Source organism: Cydia amplana, chromosome 12 (genome assembly GCF_948474715.1).
Source record: "Cydia amplana chromosome 12, ilCydAmpl1.1, whole genome shotgun sequence".
Lineage (NCBI taxonomy): Eukaryota > Metazoa > Arthropoda > Insecta > Lepidoptera > Tortricidae > Cydia > Cydia amplana.
The window spans coordinates 3,281,395-3,305,054 of NC_086080.1; the positions used below are offsets into that span (position 1 = coordinate 3,281,395).

The 23,660-nt window shown below is 36.6% G+C and overlaps 2 protein-coding genes and 1 long non-coding RNA gene across 3 annotated transcripts in view; 1 reads left to right on the plus strand and 2 right to left on the minus strand.

Annotated features, from left to right (window-relative positions):
• The window catches only part of LOC134652858 (PAN2-PAN3 deadenylation complex catalytic subunit PAN2), a 45,031-nt gene extending 31,424 nt beyond the window's left edge, over nt 1-13,607 (minus strand). The window contains exons 1-5 of the mRNA XM_063508057.1: nt 13,402-13,607; nt 12,735-12,895; nt 11,399-11,568; nt 10,537-10,657; nt 9,684-9,880 (exon numbers count right to left, since the gene is read on the minus strand). Coding sequence (XP_063364127.1) covers nt 9,684-9,880; nt 10,537-10,657; nt 11,399-11,568; nt 12,735-12,895; nt 13,402-13,453 — 701 coding nt within the window. The 5' untranslated portion in view covers nt 13,454-13,607. The remainder of the gene's footprint in view (nt 1-9,683; nt 9,881-10,536; nt 10,658-11,398; nt 11,569-12,734; nt 12,896-13,401) is intronic.
• A 2,149-nt stretch (nt 13,608-15,756) lies between these two features.
• Nucleotides 15,757-20,498, plus strand: LOC134652791 (uncharacterized). The gene is made up of 2 exons (XR_010097210.1): nt 15,757-17,961; nt 18,301-20,498. It is a non-coding gene; the product is annotated as an uncharacterized LOC134652791 (long non-coding RNA).
• Nucleotides 20,499-21,520: 1,022 nt separating this feature from the next.
• LOC134652570 (dynactin subunit 5) lies at nt 21,521-23,318 on the minus strand. The gene is made up of 4 exons (XM_063507736.1): nt 23,175-23,318; nt 22,910-23,097; nt 22,370-22,481; nt 21,521-21,825 (listed from the first exon to the last, which is right to left on the minus strand). The coding sequence occupies exons 1-4, from the start codon at nt 23,220-23,222 to the stop codon at nt 21,625-21,627; spliced, it is 549 nt and encodes a 182-aa protein (XP_063363806.1). The 5' UTR covers nt 23,223-23,318; the 3' UTR covers nt 21,521-21,624.
• Nucleotides 23,319-23,660: the final 342 nt, after the last annotated feature.

The following is a 23,660-nucleotide window of genomic DNA, read 5'->3' on the forward strand; positions in this document are numbered from 1 at the left end:
TTTTATAATCCTCAGGACATATGTAATATTTTTAATGACTTTTTTATCGACATTGTTAATAAACACATTCCATATCATAATTCACAAATCAATTTTACCAGCCAAACCAACCAAGTAAAATCTATATTTTTAAGACCCGTTGATGAAAATGAAGTGTACAAGTTAATAATGTCGTTAAAAAGTAGCAAGTCTTGTGGCTATGACGATATATCAACGATTTTACTTAAAAACAATGCCTCATACTTATGTCGTCCTATGGCACACTTGATAAATCTGTCATTTGTACAAGGCGTTTTTCCGGAACAGCTTAAATTTTCTATTGTAAAACCACTTTTTAAGAAAGGAGACCGGAAAGACCCAAATAATTACAGACCCATCACTTTGGTCCCTGTTATGTCGAAGGTTATTGAGAAAGCTATGTTTGTAAGACTAATTGATTATCTAACTTTACATGACATACTATTATCTGAACAATTTGGCTTTCGAAAGTCACGTTCAACTGAACTAGCTTGTTTTGATTTTATTAAAGATATATCAGAGGCTGTTAATGACAAACTACCAGTGACATCAATATTTCTTGACATGAGTAAAGCTTTTGACTGCGTTAACCACTCGAAGCTCCTTTACAAACTAAGCTGCTATGGTATTAGAGGTAATGCCCTTGACTGGATGAGAAGTTATTTAGTCAACCGAATCCAATTTACTGAAATCTCAAGAATGGTTACTGAGGGTAACAAACTTGTAAGGGAGAAGTTCAGATCTCAAGGTCGTGTCAATGGGTCAGGGGTACCACAAGGGAGTAATTTAGGCCCTTTATTGTTCTTGTTGTATATCAACGATCTGCCGCAAGCAACATCACAAAAGTGTATACTTTTCGCAGACGACACAACAGTAATAATAAAAGGAACTGACAAAATTATGTACGAATCGAACGTAAATAAAGCACTGACCGATGTTAACACGTGGATAGAAAATAATGACCTTAAAATTAATATAAGCAAGACTTCATTTTTACAATTCCATTCATATAACTCAAATCCAATACATATAAATGTTAACCTTAATAATACTCCCATTGAAGAAACTCAAAAATCTAAATTCTTAGGTTTAGTTATCGATCAACATTTAAATTGGAAAGATCATGTGGACCTGGTATGTTCCAAGTTATCGAGGTTTGTTTTCGCCTTAAGAAGTCTGAGGAATTCAGTTTCTGTTCGCGCCGCGTTAACTGCTTACCATGGGTATGTGTCGTCCACTCTCAATTACGGACTCTTGCTCTGGGGCAATTCTGTTGACGTTCACAGGGCATTCATCATTCAGAAAAAATGTTTAAGAGAAATAGGTGGGGTTCGATTTGATGACAGTTGCAGACCTTTATTCCATAAATTTAAAATTCTCCCCTTAGCTTCTATGTACATCTTGAAGGCATGCCAATTTATTAAGAACCACCCAGGATATTTTAAAAACAGAGATGACATGTTTGCAAGAGAGCTACGAGCCCAGTATAAAAATATGATATACCAGCCAGCTTGTAAATCTGATATCTATAGGAAAAATGCGTATAACATGTGTATTGTTTTGTTCAATAATCTCCCTCATGAATTGAGAATATTGCATGGAAATGTATTTAAGAAAGAACTGACTAAATGGCTCCAATATCATTGCTTCTATACTATTAAGGACTATTTAAATTTCGAAATGTAATATTTAAATCATTCAGGACATAACTCTGACACCATCAATCTATTTTATTTTAGCTTAATTTTTTTTATGTGCAATTTATAAGTATTTCTATTTTTTATTTTATTTGTAATGAATTGACATTGTTTTATTAGGATTATTATAATTGTATTGCATGTACCTGATGTACCCGTATTATAATTTACTAACATTTTGCATGTTGGCTTTATGTCGACTGAACTGTATTAAGACCAAATTGTAACGTATATAAACGCATACGCAAATAAACATTTCATTTCAATAATCTCAAAAATAATAATTCAAACTATTTACAAATAAACTTAAACGCCCTATAAATAAAACACGGCCTCCAAGTCACTGCCGATGGGCAGTGTGCCTAGAAGGCTGGCCGCATTGCCACGTTGAATGGCAATGCTAATGTGTTGAGCAATATACTGGCCAGCCTTCTGGTCCCTTGTGGCGTCTATAAGGCGAGCCGGCCTTGTATATCCGGACCCAGCGTTTCGACCCCAAACGCCTGAATTAAATATCTAGAATTTTAACAGGCGTTGGGCTCATTATGTAGTTAATAGAATCAGTCGTTACTTTTCGGAAATCCATAGTAATTAAAACAAAAATATTGTTTTGCTAATTCGCGAAATAATAACGTGCTAGTCACTCAGGGCTAACCCGTTATACCGACTTATTTGCGTATTTTTTGCATAGGATTGCACCCTCCCGCCGCGAAAATAAAAACGCGAAATATAACAAACCACCACCAAAAGTCACACGTGTATCGTTTCTCTACGAGGCAACAGATGATACTTGGGAATGTTGGCGGTCTGGCATCCAGCAATTGGGTAACTTAGTTGTCAAATTTAGCAACTTTTTCAGTCATGTAACACGACCACGCAATACTAGCTATTTTTAGACTCCTGTTCATGAACCTATAATATTACGGACAGAATTTCGCTTACAACACAACTGTGATTCCAACATCCACCAGTTTCTAAGTATTTACGCGTGACACACACACATTGACAGCCCACATCCACCAGTTTGCCGTCAGACGAATCGAAACGTCATTGAAGTAAACACGTCGAAGAAAAATATAAAATATGCCGGCATGCGTAGCTAAATCCTGCTAGAATTGTACCTATCGAAAGAAAAAAAGTCACGGAATAACTTTTCATACTTAAGTTTATCAATTAGTACGTAAAATCACGATAATTTGTTGTTTATAAATTATCAAACTGCAAAACAGGAGTGTGACCAGTAACATGAATAGGGTAATTTACCGAAAGTAGGGTAATTGATACCCTTCTTATTAAATCATTATGTATTAAGAGATCATTTAGGTAAATGGTTAAATTATTGATTATGCATTTCAAACTAGGTCGGTATGGTAATTTCCCGATACTAAGGAGCGATACTTAACGTTTGTTTGTTATGTATATAATAATATCACACTATGGTGAATGAAATAAAGGCGAAATTGCGTTTCTCTGTAAATAATAAAGATTTATTTTGAAATCGAACTTATTACATCCAATCTACTACAAAATTAGTTTTAAATATAAAGAAGTTTACCTGTAAATAATAAAGAAACAACATTTAAAGCCTCTATTCTAGGGTTTTGTTATTTCTTTACCACAAAATCAATCAATATCTATTTTATACTAATTAATCCTTTCATATTTTTTCCAATGATGAATGTCAATGTCTTAACTGTTATTCATGACACTTGGCAAAGTCTATGGCTAAAGCGGCGAGCGGCATAAAGGTTAACATTAAGAAAATAGGTATTACTGTTTTCTTTACATCTCCCTCCTAGAAGAAAACAATTGCAAAGGAGAAATCAATCACGCAATTGTTGATTTAGGTACTAAGTACCACTGGAGACAATTTTGTAATGTGGTAAAGGTTTGATTCCAGTTTCTTGTGTCCTGCATCAACTTCATAAATGGAGCCTGATATTTTTCTCAGAATCTTAAATGGTCCAACTCTTAACTCATCCATCTTCTTCCTATTCAGTCGATTCCCATTTTCTACATAGACCATGTCTCCCATTTCAAAATTGTGTTCTTTTCTATGCCGGTCGAATTTTTCTTTATTATATTTGTGAGATCTTATTGTGTTTTTGTAGGCTAACTTTCTATCTCTTTTCAGGTCTTCTTTTGAACATTTAGATTTTAATTCTATTGGTAAAATATTTACGTTTTCACCTTCCAAAAGGTATTTCGGAGTAAATTTCGTGACAGTGTGTTCTGTTTCATTATATTTTTCTACACATTTCTGTGCAGTAGTTGTCCAGGCTGTTTTCTTATCATTTTCATTAATTGTACATCTTATTTTATTGACTAAAGTTTGATTTAGCCTTTCATTAAGACCATTAGAAAATGGTGCATCTACAGCTGTAAAAACAATTTTTATATTTTTACTCTTTAGGTAATCTTTAAATTCTTTAGAATTTATGCCGGGGTATTGGTCTGTTAATACCATATCAATATTATAACTCTGTGTCACATTAGTTATCAGTTTAATAAAATCACTAGAGTTTTGATTTTTTGATGTCAAAATATATGCATATCTCGTGAAATGATCAACTAAAAGATGTAAATATTTTTTTGTTGACCGTGATCCTCCAAATCCTCCAATGGTGTCAATGGATACTATTTCAAATGGGCGTGTCGCTGGACCAAAATGTGACAATAAGCCATATTTTGACTTCTTCCTTGATTTGTTCCTTATACATATTTCACATTCATCACACATTTTTTTAATATTCGTAAATATATTTCTCGCTGTATAAAATGGTGTTATTTTATTTATCATCTGGCTTATCCCAATGTGGCAGTAAGTATTGTGAACATCTTTGATGAGAGTTTTGCTCAGTGCTTCGGATAGTATGATTTTGTTTCTAGTTTTATTCTTTTTGTAATAAATTGTGTTTTCCAATATTGTGTTTGTTTTTCCATTTTGTAGGTCTTTATTTTTATGTTGGTCATTTTTTATATCTTCTAGGGTTATTAAATTTACTACTTTCAAAAAGTCATCATTATTTTCATATGGCTCTAGTACTGGATTTCTGCTTAAGCAGTCTGCCTCTTGATTCGATTGTCCAGGGTTGTATTTTATTTTGAAATTATATTGGGAAAGATAATAAGTCAAATCACCAAGTTCCTCATCAGTTCTAGCCTTAATGTTCATATTTTCCAATGGTTTATGATCGGAGTATACCACAAATTCTTTTCCCATAAGCCAGTGCTGCCAATATTTAACAGCTTCTTTAATTGCAAGACATTCTAGATATATGGCCTTTTTCCTTTTTTGAGTCTCAGTTAGTTTCTTTGAGAAGTATGCCACGGGCTTACTGTCTCCGTTTTTATCTATTACTTTCAAAACCGCTCCGACTCCGTGGATACTAGCATCTGTGTATATATTTATTGGAAGTTCAGGATCATATATTTTCAGAATCGGTTTTGAACATAGCAAACCTTTTATTTTATCAAACGATTCTTGACATTCTGGCGACCATATAAATTTCACATCTTTTCGTAGTAAATTGTGTAACGGGTCCAGAATAATTGCGCTATGTGGTATAAATTTATGGTGAAAATTTACTTTTCCTAGGAATTGGCGTATATTTTTTCTTGTTTTTGGAACTGGAAAATCTCTCACTGCGGTTAAGTAGTCTTTAAGTGGTCTGACTGAATTGTTCTCGATTATATGACCGAGATATTTAGCATGGTTGTTTGCAAAACTACATTTAGAAAACTTGAGTCTAAACCCTTCTTTTAATATTGCCTCGAGTAGTCTAGAAATATGTTGTATGTGTTCATTGAAAGTTTTCGAAAAAATCAAGATATCATCTATAAAATTTACCGCAAAATCAGAAAGCTTATGTTTTCTTATGATGTTGCTCAATATTCTTTGGAAAATAGCTGAAGCAGTCTTTAAACCAAACGGGAGGCACGTCCATTGAAAATGGCCTTCTTGGGTAACAAATGCAGTTTTGTATCTATCTTGAATTTTCAAAGGTATTGACCAAAAAGCGGAGTTTACGTCGAAAGTAGAAAAGTACTTACAGTTTACAGTTTTTACCATTAAATCCTCAATCAGTGGGAACGGTTGTGACTGTGGAACGACGATTTTGTTTAATTCTCTAAAATCTACGCATAACCTTGTTCGTTTTCCATCTTCTTTTTTATATGCCAAAGTCACCGGAGCAGCGAACGGGCTATACGATTCTTCAATTAAATTGTTCTTTAATAGTTTCGATATTTGTCCTTCTATTTCTTTTCTATCTTCTGTGTTGCATCTATATGGACGTTTGCTACAGTACTTGTCCACCATCAAGTCTATATGAGCTTCATAATCACGTACAGTGCCAATGTCATATTTATCTTTAGCAAAGACTGATTTATATTTTTCAATTAACTTGTCAATCTCTCTCTGTTGATATGAATCTAGATGGTTTACTGACATTTCAAATTCATCTGAGTTAATATGTTCGTTGAAATTTATTTCATATCTGCTTTTAATCTCTTTATTTAGTAATATCTCCGTGCAAGTAATATCGCCATCTTCGTCACCCAGTACATCAGGAATATTGACGTTAGATATATTTGAATAATTACTTATCAACTCTTCTTTTTCTATATTCTCTCCATTCAGGAACTTCTTTTTATCTTCTGGACTATTATATTGTAAAATGTTTAATTCTTCATCTTGCATTAATTTGAAATTTTTTATACAATCCAATCCTATTAAAAAATCATAAGGAAGATTTTCTATGACGAAAATATCCATATTTGACTCAATCTTATATATTTTTATTTTGAGTGTTATCATACCTTTTGTATTCTTCGCACCATTAATAGTACTCAAGTTTGCCGTTTCTATATCAGTTGTCTTTTCTTTATCTTTTATCTTTAATAATTTAGAATTTATTAATGACACATTTGAACCTGGGTCATAAATCCCAGACACTCTTAATGTATCATTTAACAGCAGCTTTACTTTTATTAATGGTGGTACTACGAGTTTTTTGGATTCTGCTCATTCAGCTCAACTTCCAATTCTGAGTTATTCACACTTTTCACAATTGCTTTTTGATTTTTCCCTTTAAACCAGCATTTTTCTTCGGGATGGTAGCGTGTCCCTTTGTTTTCAGTGATACAAACTTGGCATGGCTTTTTTTCTTCAACTTTCTTGGATTTCATGTCAGAAAATGTAGGATTTTTTTTCTCATATTTATTCTTTCCAACCATATGTTCCAATTTTCCTAGTTCATTATATAAGTCCTCCGTCTGTTGCAATGTTTCACGATCAATTTTATCCGCTACATAATTAGGCAGACCAAGTGCTATAAGGTCGATAAGCGTTCCAGTATCTGTTGATTTTCTTATTTCCAGTAACAGTTTTTCTTTCTTTAAGGCATACTCGAGTAACGAACCTGCTTGATATTTAAAGGTAAGAGCATATCTAATGGGTGACCATCCTTTGTTTGCAAACGTCTCACAGAAGTTTTTCTCCCATTTATTCCACTCTGATTCTACAGTAAATTTCATTAGCATACAACTGTACCAATCAACACTGGAGTACTCCAAGAAGTTTTTCAGAATTTCAATTTTTTTTCTATCTTCATTAATTTGGAAACGTTCACATTCTTTATTAAAATCTTGAATCCACTGGTAAGCATTTGAGTTTCGCCCGGAAAATTTGTTAATCATGAAATCCTTTGCAATTTTCCCTAAATTCTGTGTTTCAGACTTCTTTTGTTTTTCGTCAAGCAATTTTTCTAAGATTTTTTCCAATGTTTGATTTGAACCGCTAGGCATAGATTCAACATTTGTTTCTGAAATTTCTTCCAAATAAATATCATTACACTGTATGTTTTCCTCCTCATCCAAGTATACTTTTGATATCTCTTCTGTCAAAGTTATCCAAATTTTTCTTGTTTGATGTCTTTTAGTTAACGATTTCCGTATTTTGGCATAGTTGGAAGTATTTGTAATTGCTGGATGCATATGCACAGGCTGGTGTTCCGGTGGTAATCCAAAAATCTGCCCACCAGGTGTAGCAATTGATGTTATACACAAAACATTTGATTTTCCATCTGCCGCAGGTTTCACAGCAAAATCAAATCTTAACTTTTCCATATTTCTTGAAATATTTGCAGAAAATGTTGTTTTATAATAATATCACACTATGGTGAATGAAATAAAGGCGAAATTGCGTTTCTCTGTAAATAATAAAGATTTATTTTGAAATCGAACTTATTACATCCAATCTACTACAAAATTAGTTTTAAATATAAAGAAGTTTACCTGTAAATAATAAAGAAACAACATTTAAAGCCTCTATTCTAGGGTTTTGTTATTTCTTTACCACAAAATCAATCAATATCTATTTTATACTAATTAATCCTTTCATATTTTTTCCAATGATGAATGTCAATGTCTTAACTGTTATTCATGACACTTGGCAAAGTCTATGGCTAAAGCGGCGAGCGGCATAAAGGTTAACATTAAGAAAATAGGTATTACTGTTTTCTTTACATGTATTATAATTTTTTTGTTAAAAACCAGATATGTTTCAAGTTAAATGTATAAATTAAAAAAAACATGACGAACTGATTTCATTACGATGCTAAATATCATTAGGTATTGAAAATAATGTTTGCACAAAGTAATTGTGCAATATTGCGCATTTTCAAGACCTATAAAATCAGATACGTACACACCTATTTTATTGTCTAACGTAAAACTGTCCTAATTTTTTTATTTGAAAACAAGGACGATGTTAAAAATAATTGTTTCACCATTAGGGGAGAATTTGTGTTACATGGTAACACTCGTCTACACGCACACATTCAAACCGTCCGCCATTGCAGTGTCACAGTTTGTCTTAGGTGACAGTCCGTCCGTAATATTCTAGGTCCATGCTCCTGTTTAGCATTTTTTATTAGCTTAATTTAGCAACTTTTAAAACTAGAACTGCCGGAATCCGACACCCTTCGAGCCAAAAGCACCAAATTCAAAAACTGGTCGCAAGTTCCATTCCCAGCTATAGTCAGTATAACCACAGAATAAATAATAGTACTTAGGTACAGAATTAAGATTCGCTCTCTAACAATAACGCGTCTATTACGACAGATATGACCGCTAGGTGGCGCAAGCGCGAGCAGGCGTCCGTTCCATAGCGGTGCGCGGCAACTACTATGACTATGACAAAATTGGTGTGGGCCGCAAGTACTTATAGGTACTTGTAGCGACGCGACGAAATCGCAGAGTGAGCCACGCCTGGTATAACACTCACGATTGGAACCCGCACGTGATGAGCAGGTCGCCCTGCATGTCCAGGTCGGAGAGGCAGGCGGAGTGCGCCCGGAACGTGTGCTGCGCTGTCGTAGGGCTCCGCAGGTCGCGGAGGCTCACCGAGCCGCTGGCGCTGCCGCAGGCGACTAACGAACTGCTGTGGACACTCACGACTGGAACCCGCACGTGATGAGCAGGTCGCCCTGCATGTCCAGGTCGGAGAGGCAGGCGGAGTGCGCCCGGAACGTGTGCTGCGCTGTCGTAGGGCTCCGCAGGTCGCGGAGGCTCACCGAGCCGCTGGCGCTGCCGCAGGCGACTAACGAACTGCTGTGGACACTCACGACTGGAACCCGCACGTGATGAGCAGGTCGCCCTGCATGTCCAGGTCGGAGAGGCAGGCGGAGTGCGCCCGGAACGTGTGCTGCGCTGTCTTAGGGCTCCGCAGGTCGCGGAGGCTCACCGAGCCGCTGGCGCTGCCGCAGGCGACTAACGAACTGCTGTGGACACTCACGACTGGAACCCGCACGTGATGAGCAGGTCGCCCTGCATGTCCAGGTCGGAGAGGCAGGCGGAGTGCGCCCGGAACGTGTGCTGCGCTGTCTTAGGGCTCCGCAGGTCGCGGAGGCTCACCGAGCCGCTGGCGCTGCCGCAGGCGACTAACGAACTGCTGTGGACACTCACGACTGGAACCCGCACGTGATGAGCAGGTCGCCCTGCATGTCCAGGTCGGAGAGGCAGGCGGAGTGCGCCCGGAACGTGTGCTGCGCTGTCGTAGGGCTCCGCAGGTCGCGGAGGCTCACCGAGCCGCTGGCGCTGCCGCAGGCGACTAGGGAGCTCCCGCCGCCGCGGAGTACAGCGCAGCCTTCTTCTGGGATTGGCTATCGAGATATAAAAAAAACAGCTTAAGGCTTTATAACGCACTGGGAATATATTTCCCACGTGGTTTTGAACTTTGTTTCAAGGCACTTTCAATAATTTTCTGACACCCTTAAGCGTTATAAAAAGGGTTACATAAAGCGAGTCGGACGTAAGTTTTGACGGTAGAAGAACAGGATACAATATAACTGTTTCGAGCGTTTTTTGTCTTAAATAGATAAGATGAAGGCAATCTCATATACCCAACCGTGTCCGGGACCGTTTTTCTTGAGTGATACCAAGTAAAGAGGTTAAAGGAAATGTGTGTTGAAGTCCCGTGAACGTTAGATGCCGCTGCGTTGGTAGATTGAGAGAGAGGTTTGTATACAAACCTCTAGAAAAAATAATAATAATAAGAGGTGTGGAAGAAAAAAATGATATAAAAAACAACGGGTTGCACTCCGGGAGTGCCGGCAGAAGTGAAAACTCAATGACATTGTAACAGTTTTTCGATCAGGTCACGTGTCCGTCTTACGAATTTTCAATCTGTCGAATCTGTCTGTCACGTGTCGCGAGTTTAACATTTTTTCCCCACCTCAAAAAGTGCACAGCGCCGCTAAGGAAGTTTTCACTTCAATATTTATAAAAGATGCGAATTCATATTGTACAAAATACTCACAATAACAGTTTCCACCAGCTTGGTAAGGTCCAGATCTATCAACTTGTCCTGGTGTCCGCCCATCATTAGCTTGGTAGAATTCACTTGGTACAGGCATTGCATGTCCGTCATGTTGCGCGATCTGTTGAGCAACTGGTGAACTTTTATGATGTCTATGGTTACAAAAAGAATATGTACATTTTATTATAGTATTTTATGCAACCGTTGTTTAAGAGAGGTCAAAAAAGGCGAGTGGCGTGAGTAACAATTTGAAGCGAAGCCGAAAATTGTTAATAAAGACGCCACGAGTATTTTTTGACTCAGTTAAACAACGTTGCATACAATACTTTTTCTACGACCAAGCACTTACTTTGAAATAAAATTGTAAATATTTTTAATTGAAGAAGTAGCAAAAATGGAGGATAAGGTCGAGAAAAGAATGAATGAATGAATGAGATTTCAAAAAAATCATGTCTATGGTTCACTTATTTGTCAGAGATGACATTTAAAATAAGGTTGGCAACACTGTTTGTCATTCAATGTCAATGGTCATTACACGAAGTATCGTAAAATCGACAAATTCTTTTTTGGGGAATAGACTAAAGGCTTGTCTTGACAACTATAAGGTAGGGTTTTAAAGGTGTGTGCACGACCCTTTAAATGACAAATAAAAGTACGGGAGTAAAAAAACAATTTAACATACTAGTGATAGTTACACCACACCGAAGACAATATTAATTTATCATACTGACAAAGTGGGTTTGCCAAAGTATATATCTAGTCTCTATGTGACTTGTTTTAATGTGGACACATGGATGGGATCTTGTCTAACACAAAGAAATCTTTTACGAGCTCTTAAAGTACACAAAGGAATATTACTGACCTGTGAGTATGTTTCGGAATGCCTCTCCGTATCTGATGGCGCAGCGACGTTTTCGTCAGAGCATAAATACCATTCTCCATTGTCAGTATGTCTCTCACTTCTTCCGACTCATGGACTTGGAAGGACGTGTACTTCTGCATGGCTGGGCCGTAGTAGGAAGTCACGTGGCCCTAGAATATGTCAATCAGTTAAAATTTTGTTATAAGTTTTACGAGATAATAATACTTATTGGATATTATTTAGGGATGCCCTGGTAGGCTAGCCGTATACGGTGGAGCTGTCAACCTGGAAGTTTGCTTCAATCCAGTAAGTTATCTGGGTAAAAACAATATTGATTTAAAATAACAGTTGTTTAATGGTAAAGAAATATAACATGATATTGATAACCCTGGCTAATCCCAATATGACATAGTTCAGAAGTTATGTTGTCATTATTCTAGATAATATAGTGTATATAAATGTGTCTGATAAAAAAAACACTTTCTTACTTCTGTGGATTTCTTTCTAATGCTAAAAAAAGAAAGCATAAGAGGAATATTAAGCTTTAAACTAGTCAAGTGAAAATATAGGAAAAGGAAATCATTTGTAAGTATGCAGTGTGGAAAGATAAGTCGGGCCCTGGAGGGAAACTACCTTAAATCCTTAAGCTGGCTCATTTTACTTAATGGAGACATTCCTTTATTTTTAAAAAGAAACAAAACTGCATTCAAAATATTTTTCTTTTTAGGGTTCCGTACCCAAAGGGTAAAAACGGGACCCTATTACTAAGACTCCGCTGTCCGTCCGTCCGTCCGTCCGTCTGTCACCAGGCTGTATCTCACGAACCGTGATAGCTAGACAGTTGAAATTTTCACCACTTGTTGCCGCTATAACAACAAATACTAAAAACAGAATAAAATAAAGATTTAAGTGGGGCTCCCATACAACAAACGTGATTTTTGACCGAAGTTAAGCAACGTCGGGCGGGGTCAGTACTTGGATGGGTGACTGTTTTTTTGCTTGTTTTGCTCTATTTTTTGTTGATGGTGCGGAACCCTCCGTGCGCGAGTCCGACTCGCACTTGGCCGGTTTTTTTCTTCAATTTGGCTTGTCTAAAAAATCTTGTGTACTAAATATTAGATTTTATGGATATTTTGTACGACAGACGAGTTTAAGACCTAATGTTTCTTGGAGAAATGTTATCATTAACATTAACTGTATCAACTAGTGGAATAAAATTGCGAGTTTTCCAGTCCTCCAGGGCTTGACTTATCTTTCCACACTGTATGTACATTGTACATTTTTTTGGAAGTAAGTAATAGCACTTTATTTACAAATGTAGTATGAAACTATATACCCCTTGATTCCCCATCCAGATTAGCTCTTCAAACTTATCAAACTGCACAGCGGAAACACCAAACCTATCTCCACCGTCCACCAGTATAGTGCTCCGCACTTCGTACTCGCCTTCCTGTGACGGCATCATGTACTGCGGAGTGTATTCTGCTGCGTATGGATCTATAATAAAGAATTTAAGAACCTTGGAATCTCTAATTTATTTAAAGTCCAAGTTTTCATAAGTAAATGTTTTTAAAGTGTTTTTTAATAAAAAGACAACCGTGGGATGTTAGAGGTTAAAGTAAGTATCTTTTATAAAACATCTTGAGAATTTTATTTCTACATATACTTTAGACAATCTGCACACTTCTAGTGTTAACTTAAACCTTAGAATGTTTATCATGTTTATGCAAAATTTAAAACCAAAGGAATAACTTTATAATTATCATAAAAGTTACTTATGTACCTGTATCTCCAAAAACATGAATTTTGGCAATGTTGAAGACTCAGTAGCTGGTAGTTTCTAAATTTACTATTTTCTAAAGAGGGTAAGCAGTCTAAACGGATTCTTATAATAAACAACCTTCTGACAACTTCAAGACCTTCAAGTATCACTATATTTAACCTGGGGTTTTAATGTCTAATTATTCATATAAACGTCCAATATACCAGCTGGTTAAAATTACCTGTTAAAAGATGATCGGCTGGCATACACAGATCGTTAAAATGGTACTCCATTTTCAGAACGCAAGTGCGATTTTTATTTGAACTCAAAGGTAAGTAAGATCAATACATTATGTTTTTAAAACATAATTTAAAGTAGCTACCGGCTATGATTTTAATTGACTAATTTCATTACCCGGTGCAAAATACGCAAGCGAAATCGCATCACAAACCACAAACCAACGCAAACCACTTAAAATACTACAGTTGACAACAATGCAGCAGCGATGTCAAAATGTTATGAACATTTACGTTCGTAAATTTAGGGACTTAAGGTCTAAAATATTTGTTTACTTATTAGTAATCTCACGATTTGTGTCGCCTACAGTACTTTAGTGACATGGCGCAGCGAAGGGATACCGAAATCTTTACGCTATTGTGCACGGTATGCAAAGGATGTTGCTAAACGACAATGAAGCTTATGCTGTTCAAAATAGTTTTTAAATTACTATAGCGATTTTGCGTCATATGGATATTAAAAGAGGTGTCAGCCGCAACGCGAGCAGTTGCGTCGTCTGTCAGATTGCTAGAGGCATTTTACTGATTTTTAAACGGTTATGCGTCTGGATTAAACAATATTTTGATTATGGTCCTAGAGCGGGACCTGGCTTAAAGGACTCGCATCCAGGCCATAATTGTTAAAAAAAAATAGAGCGGGACTTTTTTTTTTTTTTTTTTTTTTGTTAAGGCATCGCGCTCCTGGCGCATTCAGCCAAACGAGTAAAACGGGGAAACGGAATTAAAGGATTACATTATAACGGGTAAGTCGGAATTTTGGAAAAGGATCAGGGAAAGGTATACGTATCATAAATTATAGTTTTATATTATGACGTGAAAGAAATGAATATAATATTTTAAATATATAGTCCGTCAACCAAATCTTGTCAGTAGCAATGTAAAGCAAACTAAAGTAGGGCAACACTCAAAGAGCAGTATTGCGCTAAGAAAAGCAGCAATGTACATCGAACCAAAAGATTTTTTTTCCGCTGAGCGCGCCCTGCGTACGTCAATTCAAATTGTCACTCGCGGTTTATTGAAAAAAATTGAAACGGACGGACAATTTAAAAGCGATGTTAAAACAATGTTAATCAAAATGATGAACAAATTTGAAGATATCAAAAACTATCGTAGTGCTTATATTCTCTTTGTTCCCTATCTATGTCTTCTAAGTTTACTAAAATAAAATCATATCAAAATGCAGATAATTAGATAGTGCATATATTTGTTATTTACAATATAATATGCCACTTGTTAATGTAAATTAGTGTACTCTTCTGGATGAATATGACATACCTGTGTAATTTTTTTGATTGGTATATATTGTACAATAGGATTACATATTAAAAATAAAACAACTGATATTTGGGTGTTTATTTAATTTAAAGGTAAATAAGATAAGGGTCACTTTAGCTTACACTATAATTCAGGTCATTAATTGAAAAAATATAATGAAGTTACCAATGTTACCGGGTCACTTCAACCAAGCATAATACTCTGTAAATAGTATTCTATTGCATCTTTGTAAATAGTCACAACTGATTGCTGAAAATATTAGACATGTGGGCCTATGGACGGTTTCCAGGACACAATTTATGGTCTTGTTGGATAGATTTAGGCATACGTTTTAATTTTATTTATGTCTTTTAACCCTAAAACAAAAAAACTGAACATAATCTTAAAAGTTCGAAAGAGTTCTTCCAGTATGTACTTGTCATAACCTCAATTTTTAGTAATGTTTACCATCAACGAGCATGATTGTACATTGTAGACCCCTTAGCTTTGCTTATTCTTATTTAATATATTGGTATTTAATGGTGACAGTAGAAATATCTCTTGAAACAGAAACGATTCAGAATGAAAACCAAATGAAAACAAATAAGGTGACGGCTGTCGTTCACGATCCACATTCCACAGATAAAACACAGATGACACGCATTTTGGAATTATTCGAACACAGTGTTGCTAACCCGCGATTTTTCAAATTTGCCGCCTTTTACTACTGACAAGATTTGGTTGACGGACTTTATCTGGAGAGGAATCATTAAGATACAGGAGTGTAGTAATAGATGTGGGAAACGGAACTTTCAAATCTGACAGCTGTCTTAATAATGTAGAACGGTCATATAGGTTACAATTACAAGCAAAAAAAAAATGGTTAAGATCAGCGGGATCAGTTCCGCAAATACATGCAGAACTGGCCACGCGATTTTGCAATTTCAGGTGTTCCGGAGTACATACATGACCCAACCTCATTCGGATTAACATACTGGTAGCCGGTTTTGATAATGAGATTTTAGCAAACCAAGGTTTGGCAGGAATTGATTTCTGAATGCTCCGATAATGTGACGCAGCGGCACCCGCACCAGATGTCCATAATTTCGTCCATTCCTTTCGTAGGAATAATTTAGGCAGAGTCAGCAGGTCTTCAGCAACATTCTTAAACGGAAACATGTCCCCACAACTGATAGCATCTCGAGCTAAGTCATCCACCCTTTCATTACCCTTAATCCCTCTGTGTCCAGGGATCCAGGCAATGGAAACCGAATAACCTTTAAGGTGACATTTTAACAGTAGGCTACGGATTTGATATACAATTGGATTATTCGATTTAGATTTGAAAGGAAATTTAGATATTGCCTGAAGTGAACTTAGGGAATCTGAGAAAATTATTGTTTTTTTGAGATGCATTATAATGATGAACTCTATTGCTTTCAGGATTCCAAAGCACTCACCACTGTACACAGAGGATTCCGGTGGCAACTTTATTTTTTGGTAAATATTAGATTGGGTGTGGACAACACCAATGCCAACACAACCATTGTCTGACATCTTAGAAGCGTCTGTGTACATATGATGAGCACCCAGACCATCTGTACCAATGAATCCCAGGAATTGTTGATTTTGTTCAACATCATTCTTGGAGACACCAATATTGAGGAGAACCGAAGGAACAAGAGTCAGAGAATCATATTCATATTGGAAAATGGGAAGTGTTGAAGAGCTAACAGTGGGAGCTGATATAGATTTAAGTTTTTGAAAACTTTTGATTAAACAAGGAGGACTCTTGTGTTTCCAATAGTTGGAAGAAGTTATTTGAAGCAGGAGATTAGACAGGATAGCCCAGAGTTGGTGATTAGAAAATTGGGAACAACGGAAAAGAAACCTATCACAAAGATATTGGCGTCGTAAATGAAGAGGAGGCTCATCACACTCAACTTGCATAGCATTGATAGGGCTTGAATTCATGGCACCACAAATCAATCTCAATGCTTTAGATTGAATACGATCTAGTTTTTGGAAGCCAGCTGCATATCCTGGCTCTAACAAAAATGTCCCATAATCTAGAATACTTCTTATTAAAGCATTGTACATTAGTTTCATGCAAAAAGGATGTGAACCCCACCAGACACCAGAAACACACCTGAGGATATTAATATTTTTTTCACATTTTGAAACTATATACTCACAATGTGGGAGGCCTGTTAATTTACTATCTAAAATGACACCAAGGAATTTAGTTTTATCTTTTACTGAAATGGGGCAGTTCCCAAATTGCACGTTGATTGGAGGAGGAAATAGTTTTCTAGTAAATAAAACCACAACACTTTTAGGAACAGAAAGTTCTAAACCATTAGAATCTAACCATAACTTCAAGGAACCTAAGGAACAAGTGACGGATCTACTTGCCTGTTCAGGAGAAAGATTTGATGAATAAAGTAATAAATCATCGGCATACTGTAAAATCCTAACTGAACCATTTAGGGAAGACTCTAAATCAGATGTATAGATATTATACAACAAAGGACTTAATACAGATCCTTGTGGTAGTCCTCTCCACACTAAACGAGATATTCTATTGTTGTCATCTATAAGAAGACTAATGGACCGTTCAGATAAAAGGTTTGTTACAAAGTTACTTAACATTTTTGGAATGCCTAACTTGAGAAGCTTTTCTTGTAACACTGAAACCAAAACATTATCATAAGCAGCACTTATATCAAGAAAAGCAGCTACTAACGACTCATTTTTAGAAAATGCCAATCTTATGTCTGCAATAAATATTGATAGACTATCATAGGTAGATCTACCTTTTCGGAATCCAAACTGGCTATGAGATAGTAATTGGTTCTTTTCAACAAAGAATTCTATTCTGTTTTTAATTAAGTGTTCAGCTACTTTTGCAAATACTGAGGAAAGGGCAATAGGGCGATAGGAAGAAACGTCTGATGCTGGTTTATTGGGTTTTAAAATAGGAATAACTATTTGGGATCTCCATGAATCAGGGACTATACCGGACTGAATAACCGAATTAATTATGTTTAAATAATAAGAAAGTATGCCATCACTGGCATTTACTAAAAATGAGTAGGGCACTCCATCTTCACCCGGAGCACTATCTTTTAAATTGCTTAATACACCTTTTAATTCCTCCATTTTAAAAGGGCAATTAAGAGTGGAATCTAAGGAAGGATCGTATAAAAAGGTTGCGGGCTGGAACACAAACTCTTCAGGAACAGATGAAGGTGCTAGTCTGTCCATAAATTGTTGCGCAAGATTAGGAGGCAGTGTACGCCTTGAGGGTTCGTTGAATGCATGTCTGAACCTTTTGATGTTGTTCCATACTATCGACGGTTTTACATTAGGATTTAGAGACGCACAGAATCGTCTCCAACCTTCAAACTTCTTCTTACGTAACAATTTCTTAGTATCACGCGCAACCTGCATGTACGATTCAAAGTTTTCAGTTGTCATTAAGTTACGATAACGTTTTTCAGCCTCCTTTCGTTTTTTAATAGCTAGGGAACAATCCTGATCCCACCAAGGAGGAGAGGGAATTTTATTAATTGCACTATTTTTAACAGGGAATATATCATCAGCTGCTTCTGTGATCACCCGGGCCAAAGCAACCGAGCAACCGACAACATCAGTATCATCTAAACTAGGCAAAATCAACAATTTCTTCTCTACGCAGCTTTTGAAATTTTTCCAGTCAGCATTACATAAATTGTACTTAAGCCTAGGGCTAAGTTTCGGAGATGGTCGTGAAGATGAAGGAAATGAGACTATAATTGGAAAATGATCACTACCAAATGTAGAATCAAGAGTTTGCCAGGTGAAAGAAGATGCAAGTTCAGCAGAGCAAATGGATAGATCAACAGCGCTGGGTGATTCTGTAGGTGCTGTACGGCGAGTCGGAGAGCCAGTATTTAGAACACAAAGATTGTGATCATCTAAGATTTTTAGAACACGATGGCCATTATAGTTGGATACTGAACTGCCCCAAAACTGATGGTGTGAGTTGAAATCGCCTAGAATCAACAAGGGCCTTGGTAGAGAGGAAATTATTTGTTCTAATTCGTTAAAAACAGACGATGATTGATGAGGAATATATACAGAGAGAATGCATATGTTATTTACAATGGCAGCGACAATTGAAAAATTATCGCTATGAGATGGGATATGAAGAGATGAAAATGATTCAGAATTCCTGACGAGTAAAGCTACTCCACCCCACCCGTCAGGACGGTCCTTTCTGAGGCATGAATAACCAGCAGCTCTGAGAAGAGCTCCAGGCTTAAGCCATGTCTCAGATAGGGCAAAAACACATGGATTAAATTTATTTAATAAATGAATTAAATCATGTTTTTTATTGATTACACTTCTGCAATTCCATTGTATTATATTGTCCATTATTTTTAATTGCAAATGTAAGAGAGTCAATCATAGGGGCAACGTGGGACGGTAAAGTAAGGTTTGGCTTTGACAAAAGAGATCTTAGGGCCTCGATAGACTCGGTGATTACTAGTCGATCTTCCTTTTCTGTTTCCTGACGAAGAGCACAACCGTTTGCAGAAGATGGTATGGAGTATTCACTTATAATGGCCCGATGTGCAGCCACATCATAGCCATGGGTAGTCTTTTTAACAGAAGGACGAGGTTTCAAAAAAATAGTTTTTTTGCTGCTATGGCTAGAAGAGCGCATATTCGAACTTGTGCCTGGAACTGAACTTTGGACACTGCTACGAGGTAAAACTGATTGAGTATGTGGTTGTGACACTTGTGACTTAACCATGTCTGCAAACGATTTCGATACGGCTGGGTGCAGTTTGACAGCTTCTCCATACGAGATGCAGTTATTTGCCATACTAACTTTGATTTCTTTTTGCCTTACATGTTCTGGGCATGACCTGTTAGTGGCGAAGTGAAAGCCGTTGCATAAACAGCAAATGGCATCCTCCTCCTCCACTAAACAGGTGTTTCCAGGATGCATTTCCCCGCACTTGAAACATTTGGGCTTCGAGCGACAGTTATTTTTGGTATGACCAAATTTACAGCATAAAAAGCATTGAATGGTTGGAAATATGTACAATTCGACGGCGAGAGAGTTGTAGCATGAAAAGACTCGTTTCGGTAATACTTGACCATCAAATGTCAATCAATACGACTGTCTCTGAGGGTTGCCAGGTAGTAGAACCATTAACCACGACTCTGTGGTTCAAACGTCGCACTTTTAGTACTTTTCCACACCCCACGGGCACGGAAATGTTGGAAACAATTTCCTCCTCCGACCACTCTGCAGGAATACCGCGAACCAAGCCCATACGGGTCACGGAAAATGACGGAATGTATGCCGTAAGATTTTCTGACTCAAGACACGTATTGGTAACAAATAAGTTCGCATCTACGTAATTTGAAAATGACATTGCTATACGCGTCCTACCAATACGCTTAACACTTCCATTTATAATGTTTTTGAAGCCTTTTTTGACTAAGAATTTCCCAAAAGACACCGGGTGTAGAGATGATTTTGCATCGGTTTGTTTAATTTGGACGTGCACCGTAAAGGGAGCAACATCTGAAGATGAAAATAAATTCCTGCCAACCTTGGCGCCAGTAGTGTCATTGTTTGTATTTAATTTATCCGAAGAGTTTATGGTAGGCTGAATATTAGACTTCGAAGGAGCTTGTGTGTTTTGTATGTTCTCCTGACAATCGCACGAATAGTCCCCGCCATTATTTTTCCTTCTTTTTTTATTACATGCTTTGCATAGTTTGTCAATCTTATTTCTTTTAAGTTCACTCCTGCTATCCACAGAAGTGTCCGTGTCCATAGCTGAATCTATCGTTACATTACTTCCGACCTGGAGGTTTTCACCTCCAGGGTCCGGGGGTTCTTTGTCCCCCATTACATATATACAAGAAAAACTTACCAACTACGACGAAATCACACTAATTATATATACAAATACAATAATTTGATCTTTTGAATTTGATCATATTAATGTTAGTGTTAATTTATTTTTTATGTATATTAGTTTCTGCATAATGTCATTAATTAAATATAATTTTGTCTAATTTACGCACAAATACAATAATATATACAAACTATGTAAGAAATTATGTACAAATTACCGATTCCCTGATCTACAATATTAAAATTGAAATTAAATTTACAAGAAACCTAAAACTTGACCGCCACGTTTCACGTTTCCCGCGCTTTTCCAGAGCGGGACTTAAGATATAGCTGGTCAACCAAATCCTGTCAGTAAAAAAAGGCGCGAAATTCAAATTTTCTATGGGTCGATATCACTTCGCGCCTACATTTTTCAAATTTGCCGCCTTTTTCTACTGTCAAGATCTGGTTGACCAAGTATAATAAGAACTTATTTTAATTCATCTCGTCATTTAATACCGGCTATGATCTAATCCAGCGGTCGGCAACCTTTTAGCAGCCAAGGGCCATATAGTAGTTGACGAAGTTGACGCGGGCCGCACTTTGTTATTATTTATGACTTTATCAGACATTTTCGTTTGTAAATATTACATACAAAATAGCCAGGGAGGCTCGTGGGCCGCAAGTGACAGGTCGGGCCGCCGGTTGCCGACCGCTGACTAATCGATCAGGTTCACAAAGTAACTTCATATTAATCAAAATTTTCGAGTGGAAAAAAAGAGGATTACGTTTTTGCCTATTTGTGCTATAAAACTAGATATACTCTGGCACAGCTACTTTGTCAATTGAAAAAGACGGCAAATTTAAAAATGTAGGCGCATTGTTTTTGTTTAATGAATAAATTATAATTTTGATGAATCAAATATATTTATACTTAATGAAGATAAGTTACAATAAAAAAACTATAAAATATTGGAATTAAATAACATTAGCAGCTTATTTATATTAAAACTTAATTTACAGTAGTTGGTAGAAAATGCTGGTAGTAGCCTTTAGTGAACTCTGTCATCAAGTCAGGCATGGCTTCGGGTAAAGTGGTGATGAAGCGAGCAGGGCTGCCGGAGTATCTAGCGAATGAGGGTACTACAGTCTCAGCAGGCAGAACGGAGTTGTCTTCAATCATACAGCAGTCTTTTAGGACACATCTCCTGCCCTGTAAATAGTTATATTTGTAAAATGTTAACGGTAATACAAGTATGTTTATTGACACACAGTCTTTCTCAAACCAGTCATCTGATCAGACCTTACAACAAGGCTGGGTACTGGTAGTTTAAGAAAAGAAGTTAGTAAGAGACAGAAATTGAATATTCTTATTAAGTTGCAATAAAATCAAAATGTTATTATGTTATGCCACAAAACACTTATATTAAACCAGCAGTAAGGCACCAATAATTGTAAATTCTTATTAGTATAAGAAGCTTTTGTTGGAGAAAATTGAGAAGCTTATATTTGACAATAATAGTATTGACTAGGGATTGGAACGGTTTTTTGTTAAAACTTCAATATAACCATAATTATTTCGAATTATTTTATACTCGAAATGTAGGACTCAGTGCTTTTAGGTACCAACTTCGTATTTTTAGATTGCCCAAATTAGAAATGAAATAATTAACAAAGAACGAAAAAATACCGTTTTCGATTCCATACAAAATATACCGGTATCCGATCCCTAGTATTGACAGTCAATGAATACTTACTATAACAACATTTTTCCCAATGTAAACGTAGGAACCAACCACTGCAGCATTTACTACAGTGTTTTCCCCCACATAAACATGGTCACCCATTTGAAGCGGGAAGAAGGCTACTCTGTAAAGTAAATCCAATATTAGTTAAATGATTTATTTATCTCATACAAACATAAGTAAAAGAAATTAACACAAAAAAATGCCCACAGGGAGGTTTACCATATATCCTTATCTGTCAGTGCAATCTGTAGATGTCTGGTTGTTTGTCTAAATTGTGTCCGGACTTGTTGAATTATATAAATATTTGGGGACAATCTTAGACAGGATTGACCTAGCCCCAAACTAAGCAAAGCTTGTACTATGGGTTTCCCATTCAGAGAGAGAACGTATTGCATCTTTTTGGAGTGATATACTGCTTATATAGCACCCCAGGTGGTCTAGCATGAGTTGCGTTCTCGCGCGCGACTCCATACATCTGGCGGGACGTCAAGTATGGACTAGCGCGCGAGAACACAAGTTGTGCTAGACCGCCAGTTTGTAAGTACTCACCCTTTACTAAACTTCTTAAAAGGTGGTCGTATAACGGACCCTTTACTGATGATGCAAAAACGCCCTGTCTTAACATTCGCCAGGTCGCCTCTTATGATGGCTTCGCTTTGAACGATAACTTTGCCATGTAGAATAATGTTCTGGGAGCCGCATAACACTGTTTGCCTGCTCACTTTATTACCAGAAGCCTGCGAAAAATAGTTTTATGTTATTTGTAAATTTTATGGTAAAATATTTCAAAGTAATGCGAGCTCTACAAGCTTACTGTTTCCACATATTCAGATTTATTGTAATAAATATCTTGAAGCTCCATTTTATAAGGTTTCTGTTAAATAAATCAAGTAAGTTCCTAATTTAGCGAACAATTACTCATCGACCATCAACAAATACGAATCGAATCAACTGTCAGTGTCAGCGAGGCTGTCAAAATGACAACTAGCTATGTTATATCTGAGTTATTATTAAAACTGCTAGCAATTCAAAGCGTGTTTAATAAATATAAGTTAATATTATATTACATTCTTCTAGAATATATAAATTCTATAGTCTGTCAAGCCGGATATGTCAGTAGCAATGTAAAGCAAACTAAAGTATGGTATCCCTAGGAAACTAACAAAAAGCAGCAATGTACATCGAACATCGATGAAATGTAAACAAAACAGTTCCACAGATAAGATATAAATGACACGCGATTTTCGAATAATTCAAACGTAGTGTTGCTAACCCGCGATTTTTCAAATCTGCCGCCTTT

What these genes read in the sequence shown, in the direction of transcription:
- LOC134652570 (XM_063507736.1), bottom strand. Translation starts at nt 23,222, where the DNA reads ATGGAGCTTCAAGATATTTATTACAATAAATCTGAATATGTGGAAACA. An exon ending in AATCTGAATATGTGGAAACA is followed by an intron (nt 23,098 to 23,174) that starts GTAAGCTTGTAG and finishes TATTTTTCGCAG; the next exon opens with GCTTCTGGTAATAAAGTGAG. An exon ending in TTGGGAAAAATGTTGTTATA is followed by an intron (nt 21,826 to 22,369) that starts GTAAGTATTCAT and finishes AACTATTTACAG; the next exon opens with GGCAGGAGATGTGTCCTAAA.